General features: G+C 39.2%; 1 protein-coding gene across 3 annotated transcripts in view; it reads left to right on the top strand.

Annotated features, from left to right (window-relative positions):
* Nucleotides 1-22150, top strand: part of LOC124060660 (voltage-dependent R-type calcium channel subunit alpha-1E) — a 91634-nt gene that overhangs the window by 3320 nt on the left and 66164 nt on the right. Inside the window, exons 1-2 of one of the 3 annotated variants that reach the window (XM_046391888.1) lie at nucleotides 4083-4274; nucleotides 9155-9717. In XM_046391888.1, the coding sequence (XP_046247844.1) occupies nucleotides 9188-9717 (530 nt within the window). In that variant the 5' untranslated portion in view covers nucleotides 4083-4274; nucleotides 9155-9187. Of the gene's footprint in view, nucleotides 1-4082; nucleotides 4275-9154; nucleotides 9718-22150 lie in introns of those variants that run through there. The other 2 variants (XM_046391889.1, XM_046391887.1) reach the window with 2 other exon arrangements.

Genomic DNA, 22150 nt, shown 5'->3' on the forward strand with positions numbered 1-22150 from the left:
AAATGTTACGATATGCTTTGCTAAACAATTTCAAGAGTGTTTTCCACAACACCAGGTTGAATTCAAAAACCTCTCTTGGCCTCATTGTTCATCAAACATCTAAACATCATCAAAACTTTATGAGACATGCACATATGGGGCATCAGAGTGTACCGTACATTTTCACCTAGTTCTCCTAAAACACCAGAGAATGTGCTGTTTGAATAGTTCAGGAATTTCACCATTGAATTCGAGACCTGAAAAACAAACAAAAACAAACCATTTGATTTTTTTTTTTTTCTTTTGAATGGCAATGGTTTCACATTATCCTTATGATGTTGTGTAACAGTCCGGTTCCTTCCAGCCACTTTATCTTCCAGTGACTTGACCATAACAGTGTGGTGGGCCTATTAATACTGCTGATCATTACTGCATATCATAGATGCGTCAGTGGTGTTGAGTAATGGTCTGAATTGGAAGGTCAACACAGCGGTAGGATCCCTTTGAGAAGTGTCTTTTCATCGTCTGAGGGCTACATGTCAGGATATACCTGGCTGTGATTAAAGACAAAACCGCTGATAATGGCCTAAATAAATTATTTAAGAAAACAAGCACAAAGCTGATTAATTAGTCAGTGGTAGCTTTTTCTGCTAAAGTGGGTGTCACTGTTATAGTTGCTGACAAACTTTTCAAAGTCATAAATACCGTGAATTCAAACATGTACTATGTTGTTTCATAATGTTCCTCATATTTTCCAGCTGAGCACTCTGATGTACATGTCTGTTACTCAGGCTTGATTGAACTATTTGATCTATTTAGCCAGAGGAGGTTTAGTGTGTGTTTATTGTTCTGTTCTTTATTTGTTACTTGTCATTTTTTATAAATGCTGCGGTGATACTAGACACTGGTGTTACTCACGTACCTCATATTTAGCGTTTTGTACTCCAGCCATCTTATTATTTTTACTATTATTTTCTGCAATAACTAGAATCAGTGCATGGCCCCAACCTGGGAAATGCACTGGTGTCTTAGCCATATACTGTACTGTATGTACTGGCGCAAGAATTTCCTTCGGGATTAAAAAAGTTCTGTCTTATCTTATATTATCTTATGTCTTGTAGTGGAAGGATACAGCAAAGCATTATAGAATGAAAATAAGATCAAAGCATGGCAAGTACACAGCACCATACTGAACAACTGGAGTATTAACCTGAGGTATATGAATGAAATTTGTATGTAGTATGCAGAAAATGCAAAACAATAGCAAACAAACATGACACATAATGAAAGATGAATGTGAAGAATATAAAATATAGAAAGCACATATAACATGATATATTCAGATGATGTTTACGTTACAGTTAAAATAACAAAAACTGAGAAGAGCACGGAAAGGAAAAGCACAAAGGGGCCTTCATAGCATACATACTCGATGAGCAAATCATGCGTAGTACTTCTACGTAAGGTGCAACATCTTTGTAGAAAATGTGTAGGTTGTCTTTGTCATTAAATACATTCCATTTTTCCAGATACAGAGGAGTTGAAGTAATAATTTAGAGACAGCAATAGAAGGAGAGGGATGTTGCTGTGGGTGGAATAGACTGTGCTGGCAAGGTGCAGTGGAAAAGTTTTACTGGTTTAGTTATTGCACTTGTATCTTTCATCAGTTACCTTTGTCTCAGTGGGGGATGCCCTCTTCCAAATACACATGAATTTTGAATGAGAAGCAGAAATAGCTAAATGAGATTGTGTTTAAGAGTCAAACAAGATAATTCAAATAAGATGAGTGCGAGGGTTAACACTTGGGTTTTTGTTATCTTGATATTTTTTCATAATGCTTGCGGCATTGGCCGCAAGATCACATTGTCAGTACTGTTGACCAGACTACTTCAGTAATTAAATTTTGTACAGGTACACTTTGTTCACACACAACGTATCATAATTTTGGTGATCCCCTGACTTGACCTCTAGATCCCCCAAGAGTTTTACAGTCATGTCTTTGAGCAAAATGTCTCAAAAGTGCTTCACCAATTAATTAAGCATTGTATTCCTGTCACATTATTTGATTCATGATGCAGTTTTTCTAACAAGACAAAATTGCCAACCAGATATTGTCTCTTTTTTGGAGCCTCTTTTACCCACATGATACAAGATCACTTCTCTCTAACATCATACAGTTTTTTTTTTTAAATTTTCATACTTAGTCTAGTTGTCTACAGTTGTAGTCTGCAGTTCCAACTAATGTTGACTCAAGTGACATGACTTGAGGCATTTATTGTCTGCTCTTGTGCAGCTCATGCTGGAGCCGCAAAAGCCTCTATACAGCTTTGTTCCCCACATGCAGAAATACTCCACAAGACCTGTAAACAGATTTAATATGTAAAATGTGAAGCTGAGTTCCCCTTTTAATTTTCCTCAAATGCCTTAATGGCCAAGAATGAGTTTCAAGCCAGCCAAGTTCGGGACCTTAGTCCTGAGAAAGGGAAGAGTGTCTGACAAGCACTGCTTCTCTTTGGGAGCAGTCCAAATGCCATTAGTGTATGAAAAGCCTGTGAAGAGCCTGTGGAAGATGACTGCATCCTGACGGACGCTGCAGCAGTCCAGTCAACTCACATGGACTTGAAAAGTCAGGACCTCCTGGGAAGTTAAAAAGTTAAAGGAATGCAGAAGACATGGGCGGAAGGCAGGCTTTGAGATTGTGAGCAAAGCAGTTATAGCTGCAGGAGGCTTTGCAGGGCAGTCGATCGGACACTCAGTCTCCTGGTCATTAGAGATTTTCCAAAAAGTGTCATCATGAGGTAAAAATTTTAATTTGTTCAACACTTTGGTTTATGATCAAATATGATCAGCCAAATTAATTACAGTGCTGACACTGATGAAGAATGTGGAAAACCTGCTAAACAGCATGTTATCACCCTCACATTAGCCTTTAACTCAAAGCACCTCTGTGGTAGCATGTGCTCCTTTCACTCTGGTTACATTGTGGTCCTGTTAGTCTGGTGTGTGGAAATGTCATCAGTGTTTTCAGTCTCTTTGCTTCCTGAAAGTTGATGCTATATTACATTTGGAAATGTTTAATATACTCTTGCCTATCTCCCTCCATACATTTGCATATTTGTTGCTCCCATTTGACCATTACAATGTACCACAGTGTGTAATAGAAAGCTGTAAATTTAATATGTGCACTCCCTAATGCAGTCTTTATAATACAGAACAGTAGTATGCATCAGCTGTATTTTGAGAGTCACTGTTTGAAGTTAGACATTAGCTGAGCGAGCCAGGGAAAATCAGACTTGACAGACTCTCACTGAGAGATCACATCCATATAACTTGCTGCTTGTCTCAGCGCTGCTTCAGAATCAGTGTTTTTTACTCACTGATGAGCTGTTTAGTTCAAATCTTTGTTCTTATGTTTGTTCGAGGCAAACAAAGCTGCAGGATAACAAAGTGAGACCAGAAATGATTGAATATTACAGCTTTGACTCACTTGAGTAATATGTGTGTAGAGAATATTGTTCTTTGATCTCGGTCCAACTTTCAATCAGCTTTGTGTTGGATAACTCCTAAAGGGTGTTAACGCTCTTATTGTATGTTCAGATTCAAATTTTGATAGCATTGCATGAGTATCAAAAAGATTTCTACCACAGTTGATGAAAACTTTTTTTGTACTGTGTTATAATTGTTATCTTACTGTCATATTCTTGCATTTTTCCTGAATGAGAAAGGACAACATTTAGAACAAAACCTTAAATAATAGGAAAAATATTTATGATAACTTGAAAAAAGAACAACAACTTTCATGTTTTTTGCCTTCATCAGGCCACATTTTGTTACCTTATTTCCAACTTTGGATTTTTTTTGTCTTGAGCTGTTCACAAGGTTTCTTAACATTGTGGTTGAATCCCCTGCACCTTGCTGCAAACATGATGATTATTTTCAGCTGGCTCAAATTTTACACCTGATTTCCTTTCAAATGCATCACCCATTAGAGTAGGTTCAGGTGATATAACACTTCCTGACACGTTTGGTCATTCACCAGGTTGACATCCAAGTTTGGGGGGAGGATGTGGTGAGAAATGATGTGTAATCAGGCAGTTGTGTGGGCCGCCGGGGGCAGCAGGTGTGAGAACGTCCCTCGCCTGCCTGAACCTCTACTTCACTCCTCATTAGTAATCTTGCAAACACCTGGCTGTCCAACAGCTTGGCCCTTCTATTATTGATTCAGATTTCGTCAAAGGCTCATTCTTTTGTCGGCTTTTATCTGGCCTAAGTAACAGGAAAGTCACCATATAGCTGTGAGTAACACATTAGAAGTTTGTGATTTCAGATAATGAAAGCTCAGTGACTCAGGATAATCAACAACTAACCTCTTAAAAGCTAATGAAGAGAATTATATCAAACCACAGTGAACTTTCTTGGCATTATGGTTTTGATAATTGCATGGAGCAACCACAGTGCTTAGGAAAGAAGCTGAGCCTTGATGTTTTAGTCTGTACTGTTCTGTGGTGAAGTCGTGTCTTTCGACTAGTGGTATGGGTGTGGTTGTACTAATGGTTATGATAATGGTTGCATGAGGGAAAGGGATAAAATCAAAATGTTTTATAAGCTTTCAGGCTCTTTCTATCTCCTAAGATACAATACTTCCTCCTACTTCTTGGTCACAAAACATTCTTTCAAATTTTCTATCTTTTCCTGATTATTTTGGGAAATATGCTTAGTCACTTTCTTGCTGGTAAAAAAGAAAAAAAAGGGTTAGTTTAGTTTAGCATACGAAAAGTAAACAGCTAGCTTACCCCTAACCTTAACCCTAAAGACCAAATCCACGTACCAGCACAAATAAAGTCCATTAAACACAAATGAGGTGCTGGTAGGTGGATTTTTTTTTTTACCTTTTTTACCTGGATTTTGTTACCTTTAGATTAGATTAGGATTAGGATTACTGTTTGGGTTAAGATAGCTGTTTCCAGTTTTAAGCGAAATATAAACTAAGCTAATCAATTGCTGGCTAGCTTCATATTTAACAGACAGACGCAAACGTGTTATCAGTCCTCTCAGCTAGCTTTTGGCAGGCAAGTGAATAAGAGTATTTTTCAAAATTTTGAATTATCAGAATCAGCTTTATCGGCCAATATGTGCCCACAAAACCTACAAGAAATGTAACTCTTTTAACTTTTTTTCCCGTTGTTTCTCAGTGTATTATCACAGGAGTAGACATAACAGCTAAAAAGCTGGACAAATAAAGGAAAAAGAAGAAAACAGCAACAAACAATTCAGACAGACAAAGTGCATCATATAAGGGACTGTTTAAAGTATTTGTAGCTGTCCTTTGTATCTCATTGTGTCAGTTTCACTGGCAGATGGTAGATCATGAAGAGGTCAATTATGTGCCTCAGTACTGATAATGTTTGCATATGTAAAGCCTTTCTCAATGACCCACACATAAAGGTGCCCTAGAGAGTTCTGATAAGAACTGGAGCAACTTGCTGCAACAGCAGCCTTGTGCATAAGGCAGAATACAGCCAGTGTTTAATGTCATATACTTTCTGGCCGGACATCAATGTCTGTGTCCATTTTAGTTTAACTTCAACTTTTGTCCTTTACACCTTTTCTTACTATATTTGTCAAAAAAAGACTTTTTCTCCCTGTAAAGTCTGGCAAATTGGTTTTGATGTTTAAATATTTATTATACCAGCCTATTTTATTTCTGTTGATCATGAATATGGCACCTTTCTGTTTCAGTTTGTTTTTTCTTCGTTTTATTTTCCTTATTCATATGAGTGGTGCTTTTCTAAAAGTATCAAACTGAGATCCAACTGCCTGACTGAAACATCATCAGCTAATCATGTTGGCATTCCTGTTCCGTCAATCTGAAAACATAATTTGTGAAATGGATTCAGTAAGCCTTGGATCAATGGAGGTTCCCCTTCCATTTCTCAGATGCAGCTCCTCCTGCCAGGAACCACATAATGGGCAATTGTATAGACAAATATACATATATCCATATCTATATGTTTCACCTGGGCTTCTCTAAATGAAATTCGCTCTATGGACGTCATTTTGGAGCACTCTGTAAAGCTGGGAAGAGAAAGAAGGAGGCTGGACTGATGTTTTCCAGGTGTTTTCTGTCTCTCCAGCTCAAATTCATTAAGCAGCACCAAGCTGTATTTAGCAGTTAAAACCACTTTACCTGTGGTCCCATTGCTGTCTGATTTTCAGATCAGAAAATTTGTCATTATGTACCATTAACCCTCCAGAGAGCAGGGAGTTTAAGGTGTCAGAGGTCAGCTAATGGACAAGGTGAATCAGAGCCTATAGAAACATCTTAGAACTGCCTTAAAAAGAAAACCAGTAAAAGTGAGCTATAAGACTTTATTTTTAACTAACTGATTTCTTCCAGTACAAGACATTATAATCATTTAGGACCCTAAGTGCAGTTCTACAAACTAATTAAAAACAGTTCTGACATGGATAAAGGTTTGCCTCATCTCAGCACTGAACCTGCTGTGTATGGTAGTTGTAACCACCACTAACTGTCACATTGTTTGTCTCTTACTATTATGCCTGTTATAATTGAAATTTGCTCAGTAAATTGAGCAAATTGAAAATGAAAAGCACTGAGGTATGACATTTCCCTGCTAAGTAATTAAATCTCTGGAAATGTTGGTGGCTTATTCAGATTTTATGTAGTCATTTTAACATGTCACATACAGTCTGAGGAAATCATAAATTGTCAAATTAAACTATATATATATATGTATGTATGTAACTTTTGTGACAAAATTAGTTTTTTGTTTTGTTTTTTGTCTTTGCTCTGTCAAAATTGCATTGATTATTTTTTGGGCACAAACAAGAAGCTATAAATACAACATTGGTGTTTTATTACCTTATAAAGTTGAAGTGAATGTCCAGGCTAACAGTGGCTTATTTACACAGCAGACACAGAGTGATGCTGACATTCATTTGGAGCTGGGATTTTGGTCACCTAGTATATGTGTGTCTGGTATTCAGTCTCTTTTTGTTCAGCTGCCCACTACTAACTTTGTCTGCCTGGTGTTTGATGCTCAGTTTCTAACAAACAGTAGGTTTAAATGAAGCCTTTTGTCAAAAACAAGACAATAATACGAGTGGTTCACCGGCTGGCCTGCTGCTTTTACCTCCAGTGAATTGAGCCAGTTGTCCCTGCCTCAGGAAAAGTTGATTGCATTTGTAAATTTTTTATCCTAAAATTTAATGCTCTGTATCATGGATTTAATAAATCACATTATTGCTGGTTTATTTGTGCTCTTGTAAACAAAGTCCAAAGAAAAATTTTTCTCATATCAACTTTTCCTGTGCAGCCTCTCACCCTAAGGCTAGTTGTTCTCTGTGTTTTATCCTCCTCAGTGCTCACAAGATATTAGCAAATCAAGCAGGGTTATTCAGTTCTTTCAGTTTTTTGCAAAAATATGATATGCGATATGATGTGTGGAGGTGTTAGTGGAGAGCTCTTAAAATCAAGGAGGTGCAGCTTTCTTGTAGAAGTGACACTATCAGCATCATCAGCCCTGGAGGATCTCTGTTCATTAGAGGTTCATTCATAGCAGATTGTCCACTTATCGACAGCATTGAAATTAATGGCCCTCAGGGTGCTCAAGTGGTCTGCTGGATCTAAAGCGGATGCTAAAGACGGTCGAAAAGCTTTCACTGTAAAACAACACAGCACCCTCTTTTATACTGTTCAATATCTTCACCTCACAAGTTATGTTCTCTCGAACCATTTCTCTCAGAAGGACTGTAAAACCACAAATCTATCATTCAGCTGACTAAAATAGTGAGAGCTCCATAAAGCTGGAGCAGCAGCAGCAGTACGCAGGCTTTCAGATGTAGGCAACAAGATGTATGTGTTGTGTGCTTGTCTTGATTAGCACATACCTGAAATCAGACTATTCCTTATTTTTCCTACCAGATGAAGTAGAAGATGGGTTGATAAAACTCCTCTCTCTTTTTCTGCCCTCCTTCTAATTGCACCATTAAGCACAGCACTGGCAGTATTATATGATTATTTGTTTTGAGGGCATTACAGCTATCTAATTGGTTCAAAGCTCAGAGGTAATATTTTAAACCAACTGAAGACAATTAGAGCTATGAGACCATTTGCAAATTGCCTCTGAGGGTTAACTGAATGTATTCATACTTAGACACAATCTAGAGCTCTTCAGGTTTTTGAGTGAAACTGTAATGATTTTGCTCCAGCAACTAGGAATTTAAAATGAAAATACCTGTAGCTGTTAATTTCACTAAAGAGCTGTAATATACCTGTATACTAACTTTCAGGAAGTTAGAAATCACCAACTAACCTCAATTACTGTGGCTGTTCAGTTGTTTTCTGATGCCATTTGCACCCCATAGGGAATCCACATGAAAAGCGACATGTGAGCGTAAGTGCTATTGAAGCATTTGGTCCGTTCAGTCCACACCAAGTCCAGCCTCCATTGGACAGTTTCTGTCTTCAGAACCAGGTGTCCTATCAGCAGCAGCTCCTGGAGTCTTTATGAGAAGAGAGCTGTTTTGGTTCATTGATTTTGTTTTATATTGAATCTCATAGCAGAGTTTTCATATTGACAGCTCATAGCAGCACTGGATGTGTTGATCACAGATACTGTTAATAGGTTCGCCTCATATAAACAGCAGGGATTTTGTGTGATTTAATCAGTCGTCTGTGGAGATTATACTTCACTAAGCCGAGTGGAAATAAAAGCTGTGCAGCTGGAGTGAATAGGGATACAAGAGGTTTTAACAGTGAAAATACAGATCAGAATTATAATGGGTCATTTTTCATTATTCCTCTTTAAATTAGAGGTTGTGGGAGGAGGTCCCATGTGAATGTTAAGTTGTTCTGAGGTGTCTATGATTTCAAAAAAAAGAAAATCTGAAAAACTCATATGGGGAAATTTGCATTCACTCTTGAGATGCAGTTTTTGTCTCGACTGCCAAGTCACAAGTTCAGAGGCTGTTTGTGTCAGAGCTCATTTTCTGTTCCTAGACAAATAATGCAATGATATTTGTTTACATCCCAGCCTCTTTTAAATTCAGAACAATCCAGACATTGATCTGTTTTGTGAGTCTTTGATGTCAAAGTCAAATCTAAACGTTAATTTTATGTGTCTCTCACTTTTTCTTTCCATTTCCTTTCTAGCACTATGCTGAGATCCTGGGTAGCCTTCCCACCATGTTGGAACTGGGCTCCTATTCGGTCAGCTCTCAGTCTCTGACAGGGGACCACAATGCCGTGGGGCTACCTAGAGCTCCAGTGGGGCCAGAGTGTCCAATGGTTGGTCTGGGCATGGGGAAGATGTGTGGTAGCAGCACACCCAAGCGTCACATCCTTCCCTCGTCCCCAGCGGACTGTGAGAGCTGGCAGAAGCATCGCACCGGACTGGTCAGAGGGTCGAACCTGTTTTCTGAGTCCCACTCCCTTGTGGATCCTCAAAGTCTCTCAACCAGCTATGACACCCTCTACCTCCCACAAGTGTCTGGCCATGCTCCCCCTCTACATCCAAACCGTCTCGGCCTCTCTCTTGATGTGGCCTCGACTTTTGATGTTGGGGGGGCCATGCTGGGGGTGGATGGAGATTTGGTGGTCAGTCCCAATGTGATCAAGAGACGTCGTGGCGGCCTGATCGAGCAGAGGGACATCGTCAAAGCCCATCAGGCTCATAAGATTCACAGCACACCACAGGCACGACGCAAAGAGTGGGAGTGAGTATGATGCAGATATAAATACAGAACCCTGTCTCTCTCTTTCTCCTCCCTGCTGAATTTCCTCTGAACTTTATCCTAAATGTAGTGTGTATTACCAAAGGTTTGTTCAGGGCTGTGCTTCTGAAATCAGGTGCTCTGAAAGCATAGAATTTAGAAACAGACCACAGTCTTGACCATTTATGTATATGATCGCAAAATCCGTTTTTTTTATCAACGTGGTGCTAAACAACTGTCACTATGTTGTACATTTGAAGAAATGTTTTGCAGACTTTGCAATTAATTTTTTGTCTCACTGTTCCAGCTGTTTTATTTAATTTTATTAAGACAAAATGCAATACCCAGCATGCTGGTGGCTAGAATTTTTTTGTTCTTTTCAATTCACCACTCCCTGTAAGCAGAGATGTACGTGAGCCTGGGACCAGATTTTATTTTGACAAACTGGGGAAATCTGTAGAGATGTAATTTAAAAGAATACAGTGTTCGGGGTTGCTTCAGCCACAGTTTGGGTAAAACTTTCATTTTTCTATTCCAGTTTTCAGCTTGGGGTCAGGTAAGGTGGGTTTTTTTGTACAAAATCCTGTATCACAGTAATACAGTTGATTTTCTAGACAGTCAGTTCAGACGAAACAGATGAATAGGAGAAAACTATTGTTCACCAGTTCACTAGTGGCCGCAATTAGAAAAGAAGATGCAAGAAATACAAAAACAATTTAACAGGTTTTCTCATCAGCAATGTCACACCTGCAAAGAATGTATTAACATGAATTACACGCATGGAGATGGTGAAAAACGTTCAGTGAATGACTTTGTGTGGTTCCATAGCAGTGTTCAGTACTGGAATGATTGCTTGTTTAAAGGAATAGTTTCACATTTTTGGAAATAGGCTTAAATTTGGCTTAAATGCTCATTTTGAGAGGTAGATGAGCAAGACCATTCTCATGCATGTATACAGCCAGCAGCCAGTTAGCTTAACTTAGCATAAAGACCAGAAACAAGGGGGAACAGCTTGTCTGGCTCAGTCAAACAAAACAAAATCCTGCTACCAGCATCACTCACATATTTATTTATTTATTTATTAAATCTGTGCAAAAGCTTAAAAATTTAATTTACAATTTTATGAGATCCCAGACTATTTCTTGGCTGCAAGCTGTTAAGAGTCAACCAGTGGAAATTCCAGGAAACTAATCCTCACAGCCAAGAAATATTCATGCAATATAAAACAACATGAAACCACAAAATCTAATTTTCACACTTATGTTTTGTGCAACCAAGCAAGCAAGATATAAGGTGTTACTAAGCTAGGTTTGACATGTGTCGGTAGATGGATTTTGCAAGATGTTTCTCCAACTTTTTTTTTTCTTTGTGCTAGTTTTTGTTTCTGCTGTGTATCCTGCAGTGGAATTGAGAAAAATGTATCTCACCCAAAAGTGATTGCTGTAAAACTCTTGTTTTATTGTTAGTCTAATGTTCATTCACTTATTAAGATACGGTGTCTGTGTGTGTGTGTGTGTGTGTTCACTGTATACTCATTCACATGTTCAGACCATGTGAATGTGCCCGTGTGTGCATGTATATGTGTGTATACTGGTTTCCTGCCCTGCTGCGCTGTGGAATTTCTAGCTGATTATAGAGGTGACGACCCCCTCTGTTTCCCTGCTGAAGCTGGGGCTTCACGTCTAGTGGTGTTGGCACCCTCTGTGCCGCCCCCCCCTCCTCACCACAGGTACAGGATACCACATTCCATGCTTAGCTATGTCTATAGCTAAGAGACGGAGGGGTGCATGATGGCAGAGACAAAGTGGGAGGGCAGATGAGTGGTGGAGAGGTAACGGATGATGTTCAATGAATGCAATGGAAGAGATGAATAGGGAAGACACAAAATGATATAAGAGGAGTAATTTGAGGTATGAGAACTATTCCCACTTTAATGTACATTTGATATTGACATCCATGTCACAGTAGGTTTGATGTGATTAAATACTGGATCACCAGACCTGTAGAGATGCTTGGTCATGGACCAGATAACCACTCTCTGCCCTGCCTAGTATCATTATCACAATACAGAATGATAAATCTCCACTTCTGTTGCTGGGAGGACAATAACCCGAGTGAGTCAGGGTGTGTTATAACCATGAACATCCACCTCTCAGGGCCACTTAGTGGCAAACCCACAACCACCTGACAGGAGGGTGGAAAATGAGATGTTGCACCTGAGCCAAAGTGTGCACCTGCTTTTGTTTTTCAAAGCAAATTGGTCTGAATTCTGAATGTGTTATGGAAAAGAAAACTAAAGTTTTTGCCTAGATATCAGCAGGGATCAAACCTGGTTACATCATTCAGTTTATTACTCAGTTTGTTCCTTTGATTCAGTTTAGTCAGCAAGATATTTCACCAACAACTTACCAAACTGTCATGTCTAGTTGAATGGATATTTTTAGTCTCCAGTGAGCTATTTCAGAAATTGTAGCACTTTGACCTGTCACGTCAAAATTTGCTCTGTATCCATACTTTCATTCATTTCCAGCAGGGATCTTGTGAAAGACTCAGACGTCTCACACACAGAGCCCCGCTTGAAAGACATGTTGAAACAGAAAACGCTGCTTTGTAAATGAAACAATTAAAGCCTCCAATTCTGGTATCTCATTCTGTTCGTAGCAGTTTGCGTTGGTACTTGCAGATGCAAATATGTGTGTTTGTTTGTAGCATTTGACACATGGCGATCTGGATAAAGACGTCCTTTCGGAAGTGCTTGATGAAATAACGGTACTTAGAGTTGACCTTAATGTGGCCTTAATGACAGTAATCAGGCTGAATTAATCAGGCATTTCAACAGCATCGGGAGCCCATTTGGGTCAAAAATAGAGGAGAGCTCTAAACATGTTTTGGTTTCTATTCGGTGCTCTGTGTGTTTTATGTTTAGTGTGTGTGTGTGTTTCCATTTCTAAGGGGAAGGGTAGCTCAGGCAGTGAGTGCCATGCCAAAATGCCATGAGCTTTAGAAATGCACCAGTGGATCCCCTCAAAAGGTTCTTTATGTTTTGTACAAAATTGTATACACATTTCACTAAAATTCAAAGTAAACTCCTGCAGATTAATTTTTAAAAGTATTTTTCTGTACAACACAAAACTGGCCAACCTGGTTATAATTCCTAGTGTTGTGATTTCATTATTCAGACCCCAAGACAGACCCTCAGCATCGGATTTCCAGAATGGTTTCCCTGAAGTAAGGAGAGAAACAGTAAAAGAAGAACTACTGGAAGTGTGGGAGTAGTGGCACATTTAAATGTTGCAAGCCAGAGATTCAAGGCAGTCAGAGTGGTTGTTAAACTAATGGGAGCATATGCTAAATCCATGAGTCATTAAGCTGAACTTGGAAATTGAGCCACAGCCGATTTCTGAAAGAATGGCTGTGTGAAAAGACTGTGTGGCATAACTACAAGGCCAGTTTCCAAGTGAGAGCGCTGTAAATGAAGCTCTACCCCAAGATGATTTCTAATGTGTGATGGGAACAAAAAGCAGTCTTTTGTGACACATAGATTTCATGTATGCGCACATGCATGAGTGTCCATGCGCGTGTGCACTGGGGGTAGGTCTCATGTGAGTCTTGAATTAGTCCCTTGATTTGCTTTGATTTCCAGTCTTCAATTTTAAATATTACTCCTGTTCGTCATCTTTTGCTCTTTACCTCCTCTGTCTGAGTGTCTGAGGGCTCTTATATACTGCTCAGCTCTGCCTGGCTGCACACATTTACAGTAAAGGGAGAGTGGAGTGGTGCTGTGGTGACACAATAGCAGCACTCCACAGTCTGTAGATGATTCAGTTGGACTGTAATTACAAAAGCATCTTCATGGTGTTGTTAAAAGATTTCAAAGAGTAAATGGCACTTTGGTTTTCTCCCTTTCACAAACACAAAGGCAGAGATGTACTTAACATGTGTTTACATGTGTAAAAATGGATTTGATTGTTTGTTTAACTTTGCTGACTTGGTATATGGAGACATTTTCAGTGATGGTGATCCAAACAAATCATTATCATTGCAGGGCAAAAACATCTAAGTCCTACTAGTTAAATCAGGAACTAGTCTGCCATATCTCTGCTGAGATTTGTCTGCTTCACATCAGACCTGTGTTTTGATTTTTAGAGAATATATGACACAACTTTTTTAATTGCATACAGCAACATAACATAATGACGAGGCTGAACAACTGCAGGACTGATGAGAAGAGAGAACAGATATGTTGATGAAGAAAGAAGGGAAAGTCCAAGGGCAACTACCAGCTGTTTGCCGTTGTAGTTCATTGGCCACAGTGCTGACAAGCAAGACTCACACACACAGACACATACATAAAAGTCTCCACATTGAAGATGTATTGAAGGATGTCAAATTAACAATTCATGTAATACTTCACAGGTGACATATTATGTGAATACTGTAGGCATCAGTGATTACAGATGAAAAATGAAGACACCAGCGCACCCTCATAGCCTACACTGTGTGTGTGTGTGTGTGTGTGGGTGTATGTCTTTGTGTGGTCAGGGTTATCTGGGCTGTTCTCTGCAGGGGTGTTTAGAGACATAGACATGCCGTGTGTGATCTTCATTTCTTCTGATCACCTCCTGATTGGCGCACACTGGCTGTGCTGCTGACCATCCACAAAGTGTCCACGCAGCTTCACTGCTCACAGCTGCAGTTGGAAAATTCCTTGTTTACAGTGGGGTCTGTGTTTTTGTTCCTCACACACCAAGCACAAGCCTCATTATTTATCCACCGGTTCAAAGAATAAGGAGATTTGCTAGTTTTTGGTCCAGGGTTCATGTATTTGTTGAAGTCTTTGTGAAGCAGAGCGTGGAGGAAGCCCATAACCAAGCGCCCTTGCTTTTAGCCTGCGGGCAACATAGTGCATATTTTCACGAGGAAGAATTGCAATCACTTTGGCGATCTCATTATTTTTTTGCCCATCATCAGATCAGCTGTTTTAAATTGTCCAGTACTTGCAAAACCAGTATTTTCATCAGACTCACATATACATCGCATTTTTAGATAAATTGGCAAAAGTTAGCTTGTTAACATGCTAAACTAAGGTTTGCTAGCATTTAGCCAACGGCCCCACTGTGTAAGTTCAAATTCAAAGAGCTGCTAGCTGCAGTCTTTTGTTAGAAAGTTAATAATTTTAAGAAAACGTTTGAGTAAAGGTAATTCTGACACACACCTGGTATTTGAGATTTTTAGCATGAACATTGATTTAGCTAAATGCTGTTTGATTTGGAACAGCTGTGGTCCAGTGTTGATGTCAAAATGTCCTTGGGCAAGATGCTGAACTCCAAATTGTTGCTGATGGCTCTCACACGCACACCTTCCATCAGTGTGTTTATATATTACAGTTATTACAGTCCATTTACTATTTAAATATGTACTGCAGTGAATATGAATTAATATATGTTATACATTTCAAAGGTGCATTCAAACCATGCTGATGATCCTCAGAATACACGTTTACAGTTTAAAACTTTTCCTTGTTTTTTTATTTGTTTTCCTTTATTTGAAGAAAGCTTTTTAACCAGCACAGGCTTAACTGTTATAGAAAAGCTGTCACTTTATATTCTCTGCCTCTGGCACATTTGTTATTATTTTCATAATAACATTCAAAGTAAATATGTCTGCACAGTTCGATCACAGTTTTGTTGTTTTCATGGTTTTCTGTCTTTAAAAAACTCAACTGTTTGCTTTACAGAGTGGAGAAGCAATAATCTGGTAAAGGAAACAGTGGCACCACCTCTGGTTTCCATCTGTCTGCTTCTCTCAGTGTTTGTCAGCCCACAAAGCATTAGCTCTGAAAGAACGTCTGCACTCTGCTGCCCTCGGAGGCCTCACACATCGAGTTTATTCTCAACCTGTTGAGCTGTGAGTCAGACAGATATTCAGGAGGGAAGACTGGGATTTACAAAGTCCATCACTTAGTCAGTCGACAAGTCTGCCAGCAGCTCATTCACACATCTTTTTATTCGCGTTTGTCTCTGGAGTGTGCGATGTTTCAGACAGAGGCATAATTGGACAGCAACGTATGCATCTGAATGTCGTGCAGACCTGTTTGTTCATTCATACTCATCCTTAAAGGGCTCAAATGCAGTCTTTCATAATTCTTCCTTTCCTTGGAGCTACAGTTACTCACTTAAACCTAATTTGAGGTCAGTGCATGATTTCTGAAAAGGTCATTGCCGGCAGTTTTGCTTCTTCCATCAATGTTTTACTACTGAAAGTCTGACACTTTATTAGGCTTGACCCTTTCTAATTTCATCAGTACACAACTGAGAGAGAATCTGTCTCTCCCAGTATGGGTCTCCTTCTCCTTCATTATTGTCTCCCTGTCAGTGTCAGACAGACACCCAGCGCAGTGTAAATGTCAGAGCTGTTTGTCATAAGTGAATTATTAATGATGACACGCTGAAAAGCCATTTTCCGCACCACAAAACCATGTGTCTGTCAAACAATATGCAGAATGGGGAAGGCAGTGTTATTGAGACAGAATGTGTGTCGAGGGAAAAGTGTGGAAATGTTTGTTCACTTGCAAATTCAATAAGAATATTCTCGTTTAATTCACGCTGGCATATTGGTTTTATGACAAGGTTGTGTTTGTTTGTGCTGTGTTTAGTGCAGAGAGCTCTTTCTTTCTTTCACTCTCTCTCTCTGTCTGTCTCTCTTCCTGTGTTTGGTTGGCAAAATGTTGCAAGCTGACACTGCTGATGACCATCACAGAGATGGAGAGAGATCGTGAGTTACCAAGATGTGAGACCTGTCAGCAGATGATGCTGTCCGAGTTTGACTAAATGTTGCTCTGGGATGTAAAACGAAGACAGTGAAGCGATGGCAAAGAGTTTTAGGGCTGCAGCAAAGAGGAGAGAGACAGACACAGAGAGAAGTGGAAAAAACTTTTTGGACTGAATTAGTGTTTGTAATTTGTGGTTTGCATGATGGGCCATAGAAGGCCCCTCATTAATAAAATTATTTTTTATTGCTATTATTGATGCATATCCATTATTCTGTCTGCAAAAACTGATGAAAATAGTTGGTTTTTAAAGTTTGCTTTTGTTTTGTATATGATGTTAAGGCAAATGATGACTTGATTCTGACTGCTGCCCCAAAAAGCCAAATAATAATCTCGAAGACAAGACTAAGAGTCTGCAGCCACACTATTGGCTCTCTGAGGCTATACTTAACTCACTTAACTACACTCAACAGTGCTTTGAACTTAACGTCAGGCAGGTACACTATATATACAGAAGTATCCAGACACCCCTCTTTATGGGACTGTTTTTCAGGTGTTGGGTTCGGCCCCTTACTTCCAGTGAAGGGAAATCGTGATGCTTCAGCATACCAAGACATTTTGGACAATGCTATGCTTCCAACTTTGTGGCAACAGTTTGGGGAAGACCCTTTTCTATTCCAACGTGACTGTGCCCCATAAAGGCATAGGATGGGTGGGTTTGGTGTGGAAGAACTTGACTGGCCCACACATAACCCTGACCCCAACCCCATCCAACACCTTTGGGATGAGCTGGAACAGAGGTTGTGAGCCAGACCATTTGGTCCAACATCAGTGTCTGACCTCACAAATGCTCTACGGCATGAAAGGGCAAAAATTCACTTCAAAATCTTGTTGGTGTAACGGTCAGGTGTCCCAATACTTTTGTCTACATAGTGTATAATGTTCACCATGTTCATCCTCTTAGTTTAGCATCTAAGTATGCAAATATTGCTAATTATCACTGGACACAAAGTACAGCTGAAGGTGATGGGAACATGTCATTGGACAAGTTTGACCTGAAGATGAAGCTAGAGGAAAAGTCAGAGGTTTGCCAAAGTGGTTACATTTCATCCACAGGAGGACATGACTGCTGAAATTCATGGTCAAACGTTCAATAGTTGTCTTAGCATTTCACTTAAAACCACAAACATGGTAGGGCTAGAATTGGGGGATTGTCAAAGACATTAGGGTTCATCCTCTGGGAATCATGAATGCAAAAATGTCATGACAGTTCTCCAGTAGTTGTTGGACTGTGGTGGTAAAATGCTTCCTTTTTGTGTTACAAAGCTGCACACTCCCACATGGCCTATTTTTTGACTCACTGATCATCCATGTGCCCCCATTTCCTGCACCCCATTCTTTCATTATTACAGGCATAAATGTTACTGCCATGCATCTCAGGGCTCATGCCCTGCTTTGCTCTCACCAGCTGGCTAACCCTTAGCTTAACCTGACCCAAAAACCAGCTTTTGTCCACAGTTGGACAAACCTTCCCTAGTTGATTGGTCTTTGAAATGGTCTTGGAAATTTTGAAATGCAGTGTGTCCCCAGCCATAGTCAGAAACGCACACGGACACATGCTGCAGCTGTGAGTCTAAGCGCATGTGGTTTTCAGACATTTGCATAGATCAACATTTATTATCTGTTTAATAATTTAAATAAAACTCTGATAACTCACTTTCTGCAAGCAATATCTTAGAATAATGTTTCTGGCTCTCTGTGTGGAATGGAATTTTCTATGTCACTTTACATCTATTTTTTAACCAAGTCAATGTGCTCCAAGAAGTGTAGCTGTCTTAACTATAATTCTGGAAACTAGAACAAGAAATAGCCTGAGGAGAGCCAGATACACGTTTCTCAGAATTATCTAAACACTTTATTAAGAAATTTATCATTCAGTATTGAAGTATCTCCGTCCAGCCTTTGTCAAAATAAAAATGAATTAATGGTAGATAATCTTTTTAACTTGATTTACTTGCTCTCTGTCTCACTTAAATGGTGGAGAGAAACCGTTTTCTGAGCAGCTGGTTTAGCTGCCATTCAGGATCAGCTTGAACCACACTGCCCTTCACTTTCTCTGCCCTGTGATATGAAACCATTTAGCACAGGAAGCAATGTGACCTGCAACCTGTTCCACCAGTGTGTATGCATGTACACAGGCAAATAAAAGGCTCTCATGTAATGATGTTTGGCTAGAGCACTGACCCCTCCACCCCCTTTTTAAAAATAGAAACAAGCTATTAGCTAACATAAGGAAGGAAGTGATTTAGGTCTTGAATGTTCCATGTGGCAAAATGTCAGGTTGTAAATAAGATATCCAGTGAAATCATTTTATCCAGAAACATTCATTTTTATTTAAACAATTTCTTAAAATGCACCTGCTTCTTTAGTGGTTAATTAACATTTTTGGCTGGATTTACTTTGCATATATCCTGTGAAATGAGAATAACAGTCCTCCATGCTTCTTTCTGTTGGCCTGTGAGCTGCATTACGACTGAGTTCTCCATTTCAGTTCTCACTGTACTTTAATAGTTGTGTGTATGTATAGGAAGTCAGTATGTCCATGTGTTTTGTGCATACATGCTGAAACTAGCCAAGCTGCCACATGCTCCTTTGGACATAAAAGTCCTGACACCCTGAGTAGGATGAATGTGTGTCCTGTCATAGACCTTGAATTCACTCCCATCCATTTATTCAAAGCTTCAGATTTAAATATCAAAGATGATTGTGCTGCGCTCTGAGAGTTCAATGCCGTTAGCTTATTGGAGCAAATAATACCTTTGTAGTGCAAGAGGATTTCTTTCAGCCACTGATGCTTTCAAGCCAAATGGGCTTATAGCAGGGAGACTTAGTTATATCTAAATTGCCTTTCTTGGCTCGTTTTAGGATTATAATTCAGGGTTGTATAGTATGTGGTCAGCATCAAGATCCACACATTAGCTGTTGTTTGAAAGCATCATGCAGGGAAACAAGCCAGAAACGCATCTGAAATGTGTGTGTGTGTGTGTGTGTGTGTGTGTGTGTGTGTGAGTGTGAGGTATTCATCACATCCACTCCCCCACCCCCTGCAAACCAGAGGGAGCCTAAATGTTGCAGCTGTGTGACATATTTTGCTCGAGGAGGGAGTAGGTCTGACAAATGGGGACAAGGATGCTGGGTAAGCAAACTGAGCCATCATCAATATCCTGTATAGCAGCAAACTGCAACTTCAGCTGCCTGTTTGTGACCCCTAGTGGAGCTACTGAGAACTGAGAATCATTTATTCATATGATGGCTTAATATGTTGAAAGATGTATAAAAAAGCAAGGTGTAGGGATTGACAGGAGAAGAAAATGAAAAACAGATATTCTTGAGAATTATTCATACAGAGGTACAATGAGAATAAGACAGTGATATCTCACACATTTAAAGTTTTAAAAATCTCTTTAAGGTTTAATTTAGCTCACTGGATCCCCTCTGTGTGCTGAAACATTAAAAAAGAGAAGCAGCGGCAAACACACACAGAGAACTGACCAATTCTTCTTCCATTTTTATTAATCTCAAACCAAACTTTGAATTAATCCTGTGTGTGTTAATTTAATAGCGTTTAGCGCATCAGATGACATTCCTAATCCACTGTGTTCGTGACTCACTGCAGCTTCAGTCGAGTTTGTCTGTACATCAGAGCAGCTGCCACTTAAGAAGCCATTAGGTAGCGATGTGAGGAATGCAGTCATGTGGAGAGAAAAATCAAACATACCCCATCTGCAGCTGCTGGGACAGTCTCAGTAATAGCCTAACTGGGTCTTTGAGGTTTTATCTTATTGTTGCTTTTTTATCTCTGAGTTTTGGAGCGTTTTTCCAATGACTTGATTTAAAGTCTGAGGAAACTGTATTCACTGAGTTACCTGATATTAATTTGGGTCTTTGGTTGGATCAGATGTGTGAAGTCAGGATGGGGTTTTTTACCTTCTCCTCGCCTTTGCCTGCATCACCATGCACACTTTTGTTTTTCCTGGTTATCCAGCATCCTCCAGCGTACCAGCCTTCTGCAGGGCCTTGCACACCTCTGTGGTAAATTTACAACAGCCTGTTGACAATATTGATCTCTTGAGCTGCCAGTATGATTATTAACACTCTTTTCATTCACTCATTTTGAGCCAGATAGATATATGGAGTAATGGATGGTTTAATTTATAAAGCAAATGGCTCCAGCACACAGTCCTGGAGAAAACCTTATTCATGGCTTTTTTGATTAGCCTTCCTGCCTCCCTTCCACTGCATGTTATAATGGATTTCCATCATCAGGATTTAATGTTTGGATTTTGCTTTTGGTTTTGCACCATGTGTTAGGAATGTTGGGATCAAGAAAGTTGCTAAACCTCTGCCCATTAATACTGTGTGGTAGAAACATTCCCCAAACCACCTAAATGTTTTATTTTCATTGAGCAAGAAAATTACATTTTACAAGCTACTTTTACCTCCTCTATATGACAGTTGTGCCTTCAGAGAAAAATGCTTTGCCTATGGTGGATGAAAATTGCTTTCACATGGGTCACAACCATAAAAAAAAATAAATGCTTGTTTAATGTTAATAATGTATGTAGGTTTTTCAAAGGGTTTTCATTTATCTTCGATGATAGTGAAGAATCAAATATTTATTTATTCTCGTTTTGTTATTTAATCTTGTTAAGTACTGATTTATAGCGTCAGTACACAGAAAAAAAAATGTGTGTTTTTACTGTTTAAGTCTATTTGTGCAAATCAAATAATTCTTTACTGAAATAATCTGAAAGGAACACTGAAATCGAGTTTCTGACACATTAAATGATGTTGTACCTTCATCCGTCACTAGATGGAGCTAATTGCTCAGAGGTCGTATTTCCTAATGACTTTATTCAAGAAAAGGCTTGTGCAGCATTGGACAGATTTTAGGATGTGTGACTGCAATGTCAGTATAGTCACATATAAAATTAATTTTAGACACATTAATTTAGACACATATTAAATATTGAATATCATCTGGAACTGTCATCCACCTGCAGTATAAAAAGGCTCTTTGTTGACAGCTTCCTTTAAACAGGCTGGTAAACCTGACATCCAATTTTCTTTGCTCAAAATGTTTCATTAACTGTTTAATTATGTCTCATAAATTTATAATTCAGTGAAAGACTCAATGTTTACCAGAGTTTTCCATTTCTTTAGTATGATGTATCACTTTGCCTCACGAAACAGGTAACAAAAGATATCATCTCTGATCCAAATGGAAACAAGTGTTGCCCTAATTATCTTTCCCAAATTACATTTTTCTTTCTTTTTTTTACTAGAAGGACATTAGCCAACAATTACACTCAAGATCTTTCCATTTTCATTTCAAAGTCAGAGCCGGCAGTTAAATTTTTACATATATTTATGATATTTATATAATTATATCAGAAATATAGATTGACCTTTTATGAACTGTAGATGTTGCTCATCTTAACACGGACAGCATGCTGCCAAGGACTGCATTGCAGTGTTTTTATCTGCTGTTCAACTTCCTCAAGCCTCAAAATCTGTATAAATCCTGTGTGAATGAATTCCTCAAAATCATTTGGTCTGTGTAAGGCTAATCCTCTTCCATGTCAGTAAGTTCACCACAGCAGATTT

This window comes from Scatophagus argus, chromosome 6 (assembly GCF_020382885.2).
Source record: "Scatophagus argus isolate fScaArg1 chromosome 6, fScaArg1.pri, whole genome shotgun sequence".
Lineage (NCBI taxonomy): Eukaryota > Metazoa > Chordata > Actinopteri > Scatophagidae > Scatophagus > Scatophagus argus.